This window comes from Pelodiscus sinensis, chromosome 3 (assembly GCF_049634645.1).
Source record: "Pelodiscus sinensis isolate JC-2024 chromosome 3, ASM4963464v1, whole genome shotgun sequence".
NCBI lineage: Eukaryota > Metazoa > Chordata > Testudines > Trionychidae > Pelodiscus > Pelodiscus sinensis.
In genome coordinates this window covers 89679698-89696612 of record NC_134713.1, presented here as the reverse complement: position 1 = coordinate 89696612, position 16915 = coordinate 89679698, and the positions used below count along the sequence as shown (strand labels likewise).

Here is a 16915-nt window from a genome sequence, read left to right as displayed (position 1 = left end):
TTGTAGAATCTACAGAATGATTTTTGTAGGATCCAAAGGAAAGGAATACTATTAAAAAGAGAGCTATGATGGAATGTACTGTGTAGTGGGGAAGAGAGATACACCAAGCCATTCGCCCTCCAGGCATAATGCTTGAGTGCCAACCCAAGAGAGAGTCAAATGCCATCCAGCTGATTAGCAGAGTGTCCACAGCTGGCAACATGTGTTTCTATGGTTGGGGCATATCCCCATATGTCTTAGTGCACATAACAAAATTGATTCTGTCCATAGATGGAAAAAAAGAGGGAACACTGGTCATGGTCAACCCTATTAACTAATAGACAAATCTAATAAACACAGAAAATAGTTTGTGTAAATATGACCAAGAGTAATAGACATCTTTTGTAACTGGCATATTTATTAGTCTTTGCTGGTTGTCTGGTCACTGTATGTTAAACATTTCCATATTTAGATAATATACAAATTGCTAGAAGAAAATCAGGATCCTTATCTCTAAAAAGTTCATTTGCTCCTGCTACTTATTCCCTACCTAAAATTACAATCTTTCAATTATGATTTTATAATCAGTTTTGATAGTGTTCAAACTCCAGATATGGAATTAAATAATAGTAACAGATGGACTCATAAGAAATAAAGATTCAATTTTCATGCTGCTATCTTTAATAAAATTGGGGACGGGGAGAGGAAGTGAAGAATAGAAAGCAGAGTGAAGCTATCTAGGCAAAATGGTTTCTAAACAAACTTTCAAAGTTTTCCACCAGGCCTCAAAAGGGCTGCAGGTACACTATCAAGTACGATGAAAAAGGGGGGATTCTTCCTGATTGTGGTTGTCCTTATGTAGAAGAAGAGAGGTTAATGCATGGGTGCCCTGCCGCATTTTCATTTATCATTTTCAACACTGTTTCTGAAAGCCACAAAAAAGGACCCTATCTTTGTGCATCTAAATGTATTTCAAAAACAAATGTGAAATCTTCTGAGTCTTATTTTCTTTCTTTTGGGCTATTTTTTTAACCCTGCAAATAACTGATTCTAGATAAAATCCTTACAATAATCCCCCACCCACAGTATTTGCCATTTAATTATCCCACTTCTGCTTGGGTGCATGAGATATTACTGTATCTTGCGTGCAAGTTTTGAAAAAACAACCTTTAAAAAAACCTCAGGTTTTCAGATAAAAAAATGCAGCTAACCTAAATCTCATTGGGACCTCAGTGTCACTTTACTGTACTTCACTGGTTCTCAAAGTGCAGTCTGCGGACCACTAGTGGTCTGTGGCCGCCTCCTATGTGGTCTGAAACTCGAGCTCAGCTTCCTCCTCCCCACACACACGCACAGCATGGAGCCCTCGCTGCCACACCAGCTCTGGCTTTCTACTTGAAGGGTGGCGGTTGGAGGTGGTGAAGAAAGCCCTGAGTTGAGGAGAAGAGAGGAGTGCAGAGAAGTGTGGCTGCCAGGCAGTGGGGGCAGGCTGGAGATTTCTCACCGCTTCTCTGTCCCCTTCTGCTGGAAAAGTGAGAGTGGGACGCATGGGGATTTCAGGGTAGCAGCGCTTCCTAGCACAGAACCTCCCTGCTGCTGCTTGGCCAGGGGCTTGTCCCAGTTTTGCTGGGAGATGCTGGAATTGCCACCCTTCCCAGACACCCCGGCAGACTCTAATGCCTCTTGCGCCCAGATGGGACAACTCACTTAACCCCGCCTCATCCAACGCAAGGGCAGGAGCTCCAGGAATGTGGGGCTTTCTGCCAAGTTGGCTTAAGAGTGCAGAGACCTGGGCCCTGCCAGTGTTTGCACAGACCCTGCCCACTCTGGCCCTGCACATGGCTGGGAGACAGACAGGAGGGAACTGGGATCTTGATGAGTGACGGGGTTTATCTGTGGGAGTTTCTGAATAAGTGAGGGAGGTAGCTGTGGGGATCTCTATATGACGTGTGAGGGGGGACAGGTGAATGGGAGTTTTAGTGGTGGGGGTTTCAGTACATTGGGTGCCCCCTTTCCTGTGTGAAGATCAGGAACAGCAGCTGTATCAGTGGCCTCCTCCCTCCTGGCCACACTGTGCACCCTCTCTTACTCCCCCTCCCAGGCCAGACACCCTACCTCCAGCCTGCTTCTGCAACTTACCTCCCACCTAGACCTCGCACCCTCACGCTTCTTGCACCCCACCTCCCGGCCAGATTCTGCACCACCAACCCTATCCCACTCACTGGCAGCCCTGTCTCACTGAACCTCTCTTCCCCCCCCCCCCCCACGTCAGAGCCAGGGGATCTACAAAATCCACTAAAACTGGAACCCCAGAAAAGCAAATCTGGCCTATGGGAAGCCCTGAACCTCAGTCCTCCCTCTTCCTTCCCCTACCCCATGGGACTGGCACACCAAAGAGGGAGGTCTCTCGGGGGCCACATTAGTGAGAGTTGGGGTTTTTATGGAGGGGTTTGGGTTTTTTTTGGACTTCTTACCTGTGTAGTCCCCAATTAATTTTTCTGTGGATCAGTAGCCCCCATCCCAAAAAAGGTTCCCCACCCCTGCAATAAAGAAAACATTGAAACCTTTTGCATTGGACATAAGTTATTTACTTTATTTTAAATGAAGTTTGATAAACTAACATGAGAGTTAAAATGCTTAATCTGTTTAATTTAAATTAAACTATACTCTCTAGCTGCAGAACTAGCAAGATTGGGAATAATTATATAATTAATGGTGAGTTTCCATTAGCAATTGGTGGTCCATGGAAAGGTTACAGAATGAGTCAGGGAGTCCACGGGCCAAAAAGTTTGAGACCCACTACTGTATTTGCAGCCACACTTACCATATGTTGAACTGCACTGCTGTCACAAATTGAATCCTGCACAAAACTTTATGTATATCATTTCCCCCCTTCACCCTCACTTCTCTAAAGGAATGAATGTTTTCTTCTCTGTGCATGAATTTAGGGATGTTAGATATTGAGTTATTTAATAATTGTGTAACCGCATCAAAACTTACTGATTTCACAATTATTCAACAGTCCCCAGGGGGCTGTAATAACACTGCAAAATTAAAAATGTAAAAAAATAGAGTATGGTCTCCAAGGTGGAAATCAAAACCATTTTAACAGCATTTGCGTGTATGCTTTCATAAAATTCAAGGCCTGAAGGGACCATTATTAAAGTTAATTAGGAAAGGGGAAGTTAGAAACCTTGAAATCCTTTTGGCAAGTTTAGCTAAATGCCCCTCTCAACCAGCTATGGGGCATTCAGTATATAACAGGTGTAGGACGAGGCAGGGCAGAGCAGAGCAAGGGTGGCATGGGGCAGGGCCTAGGGTGGATCAAGAGTTGTCCCTAGTCCCACACCTCCTTAGGGACAGCCTTGTTGGCAGCTACCTTGGGATATTAAAGCCTGGTCTACAATAGGAAAATAGAAGTTTCAAAACTCCGGTCATCTGAAGAATTGGGCTGTGCCCACGAAAGCTCATGATACCATCTATGTGTTTTGTTAGTCTATAAAGTGCTACCAGATCGTTTGTTGCTACCAGATCATTTGTTGCTTCAATAGGAAATTAGGTTGCTATCACTCTGTTGCTCCTGAGTGACAGTTGAACTGACTTAGCCCCCGACGTCAACAACGGTAGGTCAATGGCAGACTTCTCCTGCTGACTTAGCTATTGCCTCTTGGAGAGAAGGAATAACTCCATCAACAGGAAACTCCTTCCTGTCAACATAGGTAGCATTGAAGCATCGCAGCGTTTTAAATGTAGACAAGCCCTAAGAGGTGAATTAAAGGGTAGTCATTTGAGAATGTTATGGGTTTTGAGGCAGAAATTTAACAGAATATCTACAACTACAGGTTGACCCTCTCTAGTCCAGCACTCTGGGGACCTGACAGGAGTCAAACCACAGGAGGTCAATATTGTAGCAAGTGGGTGTTTCTATTTTGCTGAGGTGAATAAAAGAACAATTCTTGCAATGTTGCTTAATAATGTATTACTGTAATGATACACCCTATATAAGCCTACATCTGGACAAGTCTGATCAGCACTCTTCGTAACGTGTTAGTGCTGTTACAAAATTGTACTGTATTGGCACAAGGATATATAAGTAGAGAAAGCATAAAAAAAAGCTTACACTTAGAAGCATTACCGACAATTCCACTGCTTGCTAGGCTCTAAGAAGACATTTAGGGGTAATTAATAGCTAAACAACAGCACAGAACATTGAGAGCCAGGACTGGCAGGTGTAAACAAACATGGGACAGTGGGAAACTCGGCCACATCCACAACAGTCATTCAGGTAAATAAAATCATGTTGGATCATGAATGTTGCTGGACCAGAGAGTGTCTGATTAGAAAGGTTCAACCTGTGTTTTAATAGTTTAATTCCCAAGTATTCTTTCATACCAGAGCACTTTATAACTATTGAAGTAATTAATCTTTTGGCACTCTGAGGGAGATAATAGAAGCCTGATCTTTACTACATGGTTACGGCAACGCAATATAGCTTATGTTGACTGAGTTGTGCAGGCATCTACACTAAAATTGGTCTCCCACTGCCATGAGCACCCCCCTTATTCTGCTACAGAAACATGACAGAGCCATGGCCAGTGTTTTTAAGTCGATGCAGTATGAGTGTAATCACTATGTTAGTTGTGTTGACCCTGTTGTCCAGCACCTATCCCACAGTATCTCACGCTAATCCAGTCTGGTCATCCTTTTGAATTCCACTACCCAGGGGCCATGGAGACCATAAGTCCCCGTTTCCTCTTTTAAAGCCCCACACATTTTTAAACTTTCTTTTTTTGATGGCCTGAGTTGGTGAGCACCCCTACCAGCTCTCTACTGTTGAGTGTGATTGCCCAGCTCACCATGCCACCTACATACACGAGGCAGAAATGTGTCTGGAGAAACCGTAAATACTGGATCTTCTGGGTCAGTGAGGAAAAGAGGCTGTGCAGGCACAACTCCAATCCAGCCAGACACATGAACATCCGCAAGCAGATTGCACAAAGAATGCAGAAGAATAGCTAAGTCAGGGACTAGCAGCAATGCTCAGTTTAAGACAGGGAGCTGCAGCAGGCATATCAAAAGGCCAGGGAGGACAAGAAGTGATCCTGTGCCACACTGCAGATCTTCTGATCCTGCTGTTGCAGCCTTCACCACCACAGAATACTTAGGCCAGATAAGGAGAAAAATGATGGTCACGTGGGACGACATGTTCAGCAAGATTCTGCAAGCTAGAGCTGCATGAGGTGACCATGAGCATGAATGCTGCGATCAGCCTGAAAAAGGAAAGTGATGAGGAAACGGGCCCAGGAATCCCAGCAGGTAAAGGAGAGAGAGAGAGATACACCAGGACATAATTGGGGATTTTCAGGTAGCAAATGAAGATGCTTCAGACTCTGGTGGACCTGCAGTTTCAATGATCCCATGCTTGCATCCCTGTGTAGCCCACTGAGAATTCAATATTGGGATCTCTCTATACCCCCTCTCAACATTCCACATGGCATCAAGTGTCACTGCACTACCCCCTACCACTCCACCCCAGGGAACATTAAAGACAATCATAGCATCACATACACAGACTTGTGAAAGCCGTGATCACTAAAATGGACAAAATGTTATCTCCCCCTTCTAAGTTCTGTTCTCTTAATGTATGATGTTTTAATTATTTGTTTTAAAAGTCACAGGTCTTTCCACTGATTTCGTTACAATATAAATTTCTATTTGAAATAATAATTCATCTTTATTATTATACAACATAGGCTGTTGAGTGCTCAGCAGTTCTGAAAATAATTACCTCTTACTGCACCATGTCAAACTTCTTATAGGATCATTCACAAATAATGTTAATAGGTGCATTAACAATGTTACATTCCTTCATTTACAGTTATCGCCATACAATTCCTACCAAGCTATAAAAGTCCATGTTGTAGCACATTCCAATACACACTCCTCTGACTCACTGTTAAACTGGGTTTTCAAAGCCTTCCTGAACCTTTGAGTTCTTCTAATAGCCCTTGTTCAAGTTCAGCAGACATCTGCTCTACCTATGCCTTCCACTCCAGTGGAAACTTTCTCCCCTTTGCTTTACACACATTATTCCAGACACAGCAGGCAGTGATAACCATTGGGATATTATTTCTCACCGAGTTTCCATATTGTGAGTAAACAACTCCAGCACAACTAAAAACACATTCAACTGTCATTCTGAACCTTCTTAGCCAATAATTAAATTGTTCTTTGGTGCTGTCAAGGTGGCCAGTGTATGGAATAAAGGGTAGATTGGGTCCTCCAGGATTGCCAGTGGCATTTCAACATGCCTATTGGTGACTCTGAATGGTGTCTAATATTGTTTAAGATTCAAAGATCTCACTTTGCTAACTTGGCAATCTAGTAGCTCACTGGCATCTGCTCACATCAGAGAGACTTTATATCCTTCATTGGAAGTCAGCTTCATACTGTGTGTCTTTCAGTATGGTAACTGGTGGTAATCCCGAACTACAGCTGCCTCGAGGTGGGAAAGCAAAGGGGAAAAAATATGAACTAAAAGATTATCAGAAAATAATAGTAATAGAACAACATGTACAGGAAAAACTTTGGTGTACGAAAGGAGAAACAAACAGGCAATTCTAAACTAGAGATATTTAAAACAATTGTATCAGTTAACCTAAAAAATTCTGAGTTCAAAGAGACTAATGGAAAAAGTATCTTAGTATTAGCAGAGGAAAACACGTAACGGCTGAACAAAACCAACAGTCCCCTACATGCAAATTATTCACAGAACAGGAAAGAAAACAGGCACCAAGCAACAGGCTTGGTTTGAGGTTGAAGGATTTAATGCAGCTTAAAAGCCACAAGCTGCAATGGGAAAGCACAATTTCATTAATTTCCCTATCCATTAGATCACAGAGTGGGTAAAGATGTAGTGATACAGGGGATAAGAACCACTTATGTGCATCTTACTAATATGGAAAAGTATTGTAGTGCAATTATGTAGGTGTGCACAGCCTCTCTGCTTCAAATTACTTTGCATAAAGTCCTTGGGGAGATGTGTGGCATAGCTTTCTTGTGCTCTAGCTATTACTGTTCTCATGCACTTGCCAAATTCACTTCTGGTCAATATAAGAAAACTGCAATTACCACAAACCTGGATAGTTCTATGATCTAGTTCCCATGTCGGCTGCAAACTTCAAGTGAAAACCACAACTTATATAAAGCAGTGCAGCTGCATGGATTTTTCCTACTTCCGCTAGCACTTCTGAGGGACAGGTTGAAAGGGTCAGCTAAAGATATTTTAGGTGCAACAGACAAGTAGTTCCAAAGTTAAAGGTTCCTATGGCTGGACAACTTACTGTGTGGCTTCTGCATGTATTTTATGGTCTACATATAACAGTATAAAAAGTATATAATCAAATACTTAAAATCCCATATTTGTACAATTAGGCTGAGTTGGCCATGCTGTACAAAACACTCCTTTCTTAGTTTTAGCTTTACATTTAATTTTCTCTTTGTGGGACTCTCCCCACAAAAAGCTGCTTTCTAGCATTAGCTTCCAGCCTCCACTTCACTAGCTAATTCACTCCTGAACATTCTCTCCCCCTCCCTGGCAGTAGTTCAGAAGAGAGGTGTGGGTGGAAGTTAGACAAAGAAGGCTGCAGCTTGACAAAAAAAAGATGGATGAAACTAATGAACAGCAGGCAGTTAGTATAAGGCACCTTTTAGTTCTTCTAGACTAGTGTTCTAAAAATAGTCTGCCTAGAGGGTAGCACTGGCAGTGCATGGCCTAGCTGCCCAATTATGTAGCCATGAAGTCTGGAAGGACTGTTCTGTAGACACCTGGCTCAAGCTGGTACCAGTGCTAACTGTAGCTGCACTGTTATTTTTAGTGTAATAACCAGAAGTGGCATGTTATTAGAACCGTGAATCCACAAATATCCACATTATATCTGCAGGTATCTTCATCCACAGATGTCATTGCAGAGACCCATGGCTCATTTTTGTGTTTACAGATGCAGATACAGGGCTCTACACATACCACCAGCTTCAGAAGCTATTTCTGTCTACACCAACTGAGGAGCAGAAGCACACAGTAATAGATGTACCCTAAGGCTTCCATCCCAGCATCAGACACACCTGCTTGAACGAAGGATGTTAAATTGCGGTTAACATCCAGGAGCCACCTGTGCTGTTGATTTACATTTTAAATGTAGTAAGAGCCATTAGGATCTTATTACATTTAAAATCCAGAAGCACAGCATTCCAGACCAGCATGAGCCGGGAATGCTTGGTTCCGCTTGGCGCCAAGTCCAGCACCCCTGTTCGCAGCAGCCAGGACTGGTCGCAGGCAGCGACTGCTGCCAGAGCAGCCCCTGCATGAGGCCAGCCTGGACTGCAGCAAATAGGCACTGCTTGGCAGCAGCAGCCCCTGTCCACTGGGGTGGGCATGGGTGGGGTGGGCCAGTTCCCCAATGGGGAAGCAAGTAGTTGAGTACTCCACTCAGTCACCTGATAAACTTATGCTTATTAGTAGTTGACTACTCACTAACATCCCTAACCTGGACTTGAGGAGGCTCTGGAGTGCAGCTGGTGGTAAAGTCACAGAGGAAGGGTAGGAGAGAGTCTGTCTGACTTCAAGGACATGGATAGATCCTATGACCAGTTCATGGGTTAGTTCTTCCCACAGGTTGGAGGCAGGAGGGGAAAAAAGGACAGTGTACATGTGCTTAGCAACACAGCCTAGCTGGAGCTTTGTTCTCCAACCCCCCTGTACTTGCCCCAGGAACAGGGCAGAGGTTCTCCGAAGGGCAAGAATTTCTCCGCCTCCTCCAGGCACAGCAGTGTAGCTCAAGACACTTTCCTTCCCCATCCTCAATTCCCATTGCCCTTTGGCTATGCCCCTAGAACATATGTTAGGGGGAGACACATTCCAGCACCTCTGCCCCCATACAAGAATAGGAAAGTTCAATCTCCAACCCGCCTCAGCTTGCCCTGGGGACAAGTCATTGCCCATCCATCATAAGTTGGTTTCACTCCAAATTCCACTTTTAGCTACTCCCCTGTATCTCAAAACATACATACAAAGGGCAGAATTTTGGCTCAACAAAATTACTTGAATTCTGTCATTTCTGACTATTGATGCTCATCTTTGCAAGCTAAACAACAGTTCTTCAGAGTAGTTTTTGTAAAAGGTGATAAGTAGATAATGAAATCTGTCTTTCCAGAATTAATGATGTAAAGAGTTGTGCTGCATTTTAAGTTGTCGTAATATTAAGCAAGATCTACTCTTAAGTCAAGTGTAAGCCATGTAGCCAGCTGCAAGTAATCTTACAGACTGTGCTACAACAGGAGCAGAATAATACATAATGGAATGGAAAAATCTGTAAAACTATACTAAATGAACCTTACGTTATCTGAGTTTAATACAACTGGCAAATTCAAAACATTGATGCGGCAACTAGAAGATTTACTTGGCATTGCTCAGATACTCAATTCAAAAAAAGTTAAATCATTGTTCTAGGGTGGGCTGGGGATGAGTAGTTCACTATGCTGGCTTCCCCAGGAAGAGAAGATTACCCCTGCCATCTTTCACCACAACACCTTAGGGCAAGATAAGAAGCACCTGTCCATGGTTGCTGCAGCTGCAGCAGGCACAGCTGGGGGAAGGGGTTCATGCCCACCAGCTGGGGCAGATCCAGAGTAAGGCATGCAGAAAACTGCACTTTCCCCTCTCTCCCTGACACACAGGAACAGCCAGCAATGTTCCTATACAAATCGGGCTGGGAGGAGAAGCTTTTAGACCTTAGCCATCTCCTTTAAAGGATTCCGGGTGTGTGTGTTTGGGGCTAGGGTAGTCCCAGGGGAGAGACTCACCTCCAGACAGCCTCTGTCACCTATGTGGTGATTCTGTCTCTCTTCTGTATGGTTTTATGAGAAGAAATCCCATTCTAGGAACATCCCATTTTTCTGGCATCATCCAAACTCTTTACCTTGTTTTAAGTTACGATAAGAGGAAGCTGTATACCAAATGTGGTGCTCCTAACTCTTAGTGTGCAGCTATGAAGCACCCAAATCTCAAAATAAGATACACAAATTGCGTAACTTATTTCAAGACAATTTTGAAATAGCTTATTTTGTCATTTGAGCGATCTACACAGCACCAAATTTCAAGATACAGCACTATTTTGAGCCATCCCTCATACAATGAGGCTTACAGGGATGCAGAAATAGTGTGTCCACTGTATTTCGAAATAGCGGACATGTTCAAAAGGTGCAGGGTAGCTATTTCAGGATACCTCTTGTATCCCAAAATAACTTTGCTCTGTAGACATACCTTACTGTTTAGGAGAAATTCTTGGACAGACAGACACAGACAGATAAGACAGACTCTCTAAAATATATATAGTAGATTTGCCATTTTGCCACCTTTCTCTTGCAATAAAGTAGTTGTTCTCACCCAGCAGTCTTCCAGGGAGCCCATCAACTCATCTAGATAGTGACCTAGTTTTACAACAGACTGCATAAAAATCACCTAGCAAAGCCATTACAAACTAAAATTTCATCCAGAAAGTGTCTTATTTATATTGCTCTATATACACTGAAATGTTAGTACAATATTTACATTCCAATTGATTTTAGAATTACATGGTAAAAATGAGAGAGGACTCCTGAAAGAGGTGTGGTAGTCTGGAAAGGCTGAGAGCCACTTCAATAAAGGACATGAGGGGAGAGGCTCTGGAGAACAGGGCTTCATTTGAGTATAGCAGAAGCTGTGGTCTGATAGGAAAGTGAGACTAGGAATTATAGCCAGATATCCCTTGATACAAAGTTCCCACATAATTTCCAAGGGCAGAGGAGCAATACCCTTTGAAGGGCTCCTGGAAGATGGGGAAGGAAGGGACTGACATTTGTGACAAAGATGTACAGGAATCCATCACAGGGGGATGGAGAGCAGAGATCTAGAACGATTCAAACATGGGCTCAGCCTGTCCTTGCTATGCAGTGCTGTGAAGACTTTCACTATACTGAAAACACTGGAAGGGTAACTAAGCTGAGTCACAAGGACCAGGGAATGATCCTGAAGGGGCTGCTGTGTGTTGCAAAAGAAGCCTTGCTAAAACCCACCACCGAAGAAGACTGTCGGTCAGCAAAAGTAAATCATGCTGTGGAGTCACTGAAGAGCAAAGTAGTTAGTAGACTTCAACAGTGACTGACTGCGGCACTCAGTGTGGGCAACTGTTAAAAGGTGGATCAATAGTAGGAACGGCGAGAGGAGGCCACTACCAGGAATTACAGCAGAAGAGGAAAGAGGATATAGCATGCAGTGTAGAGGACAGGCAAGATCCCAAAAGTCAAGGAGAGAAGGGACAAAATCAGGAGTGAAGAGATATTGTCCTTATTAACACACAGCAGAGACAGACAAGTTCTTGAAGGCTGAGAAGGAAAGAATGGGAGCTGTAAGATGCAAAGCAAACTTTTATAGGGTGAGATTTTTTAAGTCTAGTTCAGAACTACAGATCTGGACAAGGTTGCTAACTTGCATGAGAAACAGCAAGGGGAAGATCAATAAATCAGGAAGGCCTGCCTGGCAGTGTAATGAAACCTATTACTATTCAATTTTCTCCCCAAGGATGTGGTGGCCAGTCCCTGGACCAGAACATTTAATAATAAACCAGTCAAAACATTAGGCAATGCACAGTGGAGAACAACCCTACACAGAGCGAGGTGTTGGATAAACTAAAGGACTTTTTCATTTCCACTTTCTGATTCTTTCGTACAGAATCAAAATGTGGCACAGCTATTCCTTTTTTGGTTCTGATGCGTCATCTACTGGCCTCTAACAGTAACAACATCATCTTCCTCCCTCTATTCCCATGTCATATTTGAAACCACCTCCAGAAATAGAAAATTAAAAATCAATTCCTTATAAGAACAATCCCCTCCTCCAAATAGAACAGGAAAGTAACTGTGCTTAGTTAGTCTGTATCTCCACATCCTTAAGAAGCTGCATGATATTCATCCCAATGTAAGAAATAGGATTTATTGAGTCAGTGAAAGTGCTCTGACAAAAAAATACCATATAATACACAAATCTATTAAGGGGACTGACATTGAAAGAAAGAATGAGAAAGTTGCCATCAGCATTTACAAATTAACACAGGCATACAGATTTACATGCTTGCCAGGAAGAGACATGGAGTCTAAGTAGAGATTTATAGCGAGATGTGTTGCTCCTCTCCTTTCTACTGCATAACAATAAATAAATGTGGCTTTATGACCCTCTAAAACATGAAAGGGAGATTAGTAAGAGCACAAAGTTCAGCTTTGTCAATCTAACAGAACTTTCTAGACTCAAAGCACTTGTGATAAAACTTCCATTAAGCTGTTATATATTATGCATCCACAATCACATTAGCACACAGATGAGGCAAACTACTATGTCATTAATACAGCTAATACTTTTTCCCCCCCATAGAAGAAAGGTGTATTGGAAAAATTTAACTATTACTGAGACAATCTCAGAAGTACCACTCAGACACCGTTAAATGTTAAAAGGTCTAAAGTATACAGTGAAATTATACATGTATTCCTCAATCTAGCAGCAACAGCAAACAAACAACAAAACACAGAAATGTATATGGACAAGAAGAACAACAAAAGAAAGTGAGCTTTCTGGGTTTAGTCAAAGCACAGCAGAGTTTTTCTAGAGAACACAGTCAATTACAGTTGGAAAAAAGTGACTTAATGAAGTATGTGCATTGACTGACACTCTCCATCACCCTGCTTATTAAGGATGTCCAGTGATACTTCAAATAAGCATGTGAATTGTTTGCATGATATGTGTACATATAATTGACAGGCAGTCCCTTTATTGGTAGGGCCTTGGGTATTCGGTCACTTTAGAATTTCTCAGTTCACCCCTTCACACAGACCTGTGTGTGATGATCATTTTAAAAAACAAACCAATCCTAATAACGATGTTTCTAGCCCTTATGATTGTGGATGTTACTTTGAAAATGTTAACTAGTGTAAGGGCATGTCTACTCTTAAAATGCTGCAGTGGCGCTGTAGCACTTCAGTGAAGATGCTATTATGCCAATGGGAGACCTTCCTCTGTCAGCGTAGCTAATCCATCTCCTTGAGAGACAGGACACGGATATTCCACAATGAGAGAGTCCTGGGACAGGAAGGCCAGTAGCTGGGAACCCAGCACAGCCTGGCAAGGCTGGTGGTAGTGGGCCAGGGGCCATGGCAGCCCAGCAGCGGGGCTGGTGCTGTAGCAGCTTGATTGGGGCTGTGTGCCATCTGGCAGCAGGGCAGGGGCAGCAGCAGGGCAGCCCAGCAGTAGAGCTGAGGCTTCCGCAACTCAGCAGCCTTGTCAGGGAAATGTGCTGTCCAGGAGAGAGGCTGGTGCTGTGTGCCACTGGGCTAGAGTGGGGCTGGGGAAGGCACCAGCCAGCAGGCAGCCTGCCTAGCCAGAACCAAAGGAGCCGGTGGCAGTGAGGGGCAGTAAGCTGAGGGGCTGGTGGCAGGGTCCTTCCCTGGTCCAAAAAATTCCCTAATAGGTCCTGAGGGTTCCAGACCACAAAGGTCCAACCTGTATTAATTCAGACTCTGCATTTTCAATTTACTCAGATTCAGATGCCAAAAACCTTTTTATAAAGGCTCAAAGGGTACGTTTTTTGCTGGAAAGAATAAACATGAAAAAACTCTTCACAGAAAATGATGGCAGGGAATGTGACTATAGCCTTGAAGGAGTACACAGAGAAAGGAGAGATGTATCATGATGTTTACATTCTTAGCAACTTCATTTTTGTGTTTGTCAATTTTTTTCCAGGAAGTTCCAACAGTTCTTAAATGTTTCACAAAGACACCAGAACACTAAAACCAATTCCAGCCATTTCACAAAACTTTGAACTTCTCCCAGATTGTTTCTACTTAAGATTTAGATAAAATCCTGTTATAGAAACATTTCTTTAAAAGATCATTAATTGAAAATGACACTTAATAACCAGAGTATTTACTTTGGTGTCTTTCAATTGTTTGTTATAAATACTTGCAAAAAGCTTGCCAGAACAAGTAAACAGAAGTAACTTTACAGATACATTCTTCAATCCAAACACTTCAGAGTTATTATACTCAAGATGCTATTGCAAATAGATTGTTGATGTGAGGCAACGCTCAAGATAAACTGAAGTACGTTATTTTTAAAACTTAAATTGTTGATGTCTGTAGGTCCAGTTCTGCCAATGCTTAAACATAAGCAATTTTGCTCAAGTGAGTGAAAACAACAAACACACAAAGGAGTTTACAGGATAGCGGTATTTTTTTAAAATCACACATCACAGAAGGCTGTGGCTAATGTACAAGAGAGATTCTCAAATGATGAACTACTCTGAAATTCTGCTTGCAAGGCCTTATCTCCTTTTTTGGTGGCTGACTTTTATTAGACTGCAGGATATTCAGCCTGAAGTGGGTTTTCATGAATGTCCAAGGCACAAATTGTAACATAAAATGTAACAGAAGAAACTCTTGTCTCTCTATGATGTATCATGTACAATACAGAAGTCCCCAACTTATGAACAGTTGTGTTCCAAAAGTTTGTATGTTTGTTGTTTGGAACTTGGAGACTGGATTTGATGATCTCTTGAGGTCCCTTCCAGTTGTTTGATTCCATACTAGGAACTAGATTGTGGTTTCCCTGCTGATGTACACATACTAGTGATAGCTCTCAGGCTAGGTCTAGACTGCGGTGTTTTTGCAGAAAAAGATATGCAAAATGTGCTCGACATTTTGCGTAGCTTATTCCACATTTTTGTCCAGAAGAGATTTTTCTGCCATTTGGCCCCATTTAGATGGGGCCAAACAGCAGAAAAGACTCCTCTTTCGGCAACACCCTTATGCTTCATGAAACGAGGTATACAGGGCTCCCTGAAAGAGCACATTTGCTCTTCAACCAAAAGAACTGGAAGAGCAAACGCGTTCCTTGGACACAGAGGGGTTTTTGCAGGATACTAGAGGTATCCCGCAAAGACCCCATAGTCTAGACTTAGCTTCATTGAGCAAGAACAAGTATACACGACAATATAACAGTGATAGCACTGGTGGGTATGTAGTCAGCGTAGCTCAGCCATGCCTCCACTGCCATGCCTTCCGAGCTTCTGTGGCTACACTGCTACTTATACTCCTACTACCTCAGTGACAGCTAGTGTAAATGTCTTTAAGTGAACAGGGGAACCACACCGCTAGCTCATAGCTTTGGGGGCAGGTGTAATACTTGAAACTATTTTTACTAATTTTTAGATTTTACAAGATTAAAGGTAGACTGTCCCTTTAAAGAATACCTAAGTCAGTTGCCGAAGGAAAAAAGATATTAAGATTTACCAGAATAATGCTGTGTTGAAATACTGTAGTGCTAGCATAACTCACCAGTATCATAGTATCTTTTCAGTTCCGTACGCCTAATATCTTTTAGTTGATTATATTTTTTCTTTTTCTTCTCTTCTTCAGTGACACACTCCTCTTTCGCCTCAGCAAACTTGCAGTTGTCTTCAGAACTGATTTGCTCCAAAACGACTTTACTGCCATCATCCTTTCCAACTTGAATTCTGGAAGCAGTGGTCCCATGAGAGTTAGCAGCAGCTGTCTCAGCATTTTGTTTGGCTTGCCTTTTCTTTTTCAATCTAGATAAAAACAAAATTAAAAAGAAGACTGTGATATGTGGTTCCTTACAGTGAGCTGTTTAATTGAGTTGGCCAATCTTGTTTCTGCAAATAAATGTGTTACATGGTGACTCGCTACAACCTCTCTCACACATATACATCACTTCTCAGTTATCTTTAGGGCCCTGTATGGATACCTATGCCTACCTGAGGATGCAGATAGCTGTGGACAGAAGTCGGTATACGCTGATACCCATAGCTCTATTCTCAGGAGACGCTGCAGCCAAAAGAGCGGAGCACAGTGCCGCCCAGGAACCAATGCCATGAACTGGCAGCACCTTCCAGCTGTGCAATTGTACTTCTCTCGGCCGCACCCCCAGCAGGGCTGTACAATCCCAAACAAGAGATGCAGATGGGGGTGGGGCTGTGAGGAGCTGCCGCCACAGGACACTGGCTCCTGGAATTAGCGGTACCCTGCTCCTTTCCTTTGGCTGCTACATCTTCTGCATGGGCAGTTGGCCCCCACCTCCGCCCCTTCTGCTGAGGCCCCGTCCCTCATGGGCAGGTAGGGCAATGGGCCACATGCACACTCCTCCATCCCAACTATAGGGAGAGGAGCAGGTAGGTGCACGCTTGCCCCAGCCTCCCCAACCCCAGAAGAGGGTGGAAAGCATAAGGCATGGTCCCAGCCTCTCCAGCCCCAGAGGACTGTGTGCCATGTGGCCTGACCCAGCCCAGTCTCTCCAACCCCAGAGAGCCAGGAAAGGAAAGAGGGTGCACCATGAGGCCTGGCCCAGCCTTTTCAGCCCCGGACCATGGGGAGGGCAGGCACTGGGGGCAGCAACACTCTGCCCCCAGAAATGTCTGTTGTATGTGTTCTGGGGGCAGAGTGTGGGAGGAGCCATTCCTGGTGGTTTGGGAAGGCAAAGGCTTTCCCACCTAGCATACCGGATGCCAATGGTTTTCTACGAGTAGAGCTCTGTGGATCAACAGACACCGATTTCTATCCGTGGATACTGGCATCTATGGGTTTGTATCCACGCAAGACTCTGGTTACATCAACAGCATACTAATTAAGCCAGTGTGATCTTAGGATATATTTTTCAATTAATCATCATATTGTTTTGAGGGCATTTTTGCTAGAACTTTAAACAAAAAAATCAGTGTAAGAAAATAAAGTTCTTGTTCACATTCTCTGTTTTCACAGAACAATGTGCTCTTTTCTATGCACAGTCATAGCTAAGTAATGGGGATAAAGCAAAGCGTGGAGTAATGTTTTCAAGATG

At 43.2% G+C, this 16915-nt stretch overlaps 1 protein-coding gene across 2 annotated transcripts in view; it reads right to left on the bottom strand.

Annotated features, from left to right (window-relative positions):
• Window positions 1-16915, bottom strand: part of NCOA7 (nuclear receptor coactivator 7) — a 131445-nt gene that overhangs the window by 51103 nt on the left and 63427 nt on the right. For both annotated transcript variants that reach the window (XM_006139438.4, XM_006139436.4), the window contains exon 3: window positions 15397-15650. In XM_006139438.4, coding sequence (XP_006139500.2) covers window positions 15397-15650 — 254 coding nt within the window. The remainder of the gene's footprint in view (window positions 1-15396; window positions 15651-16915) is intronic.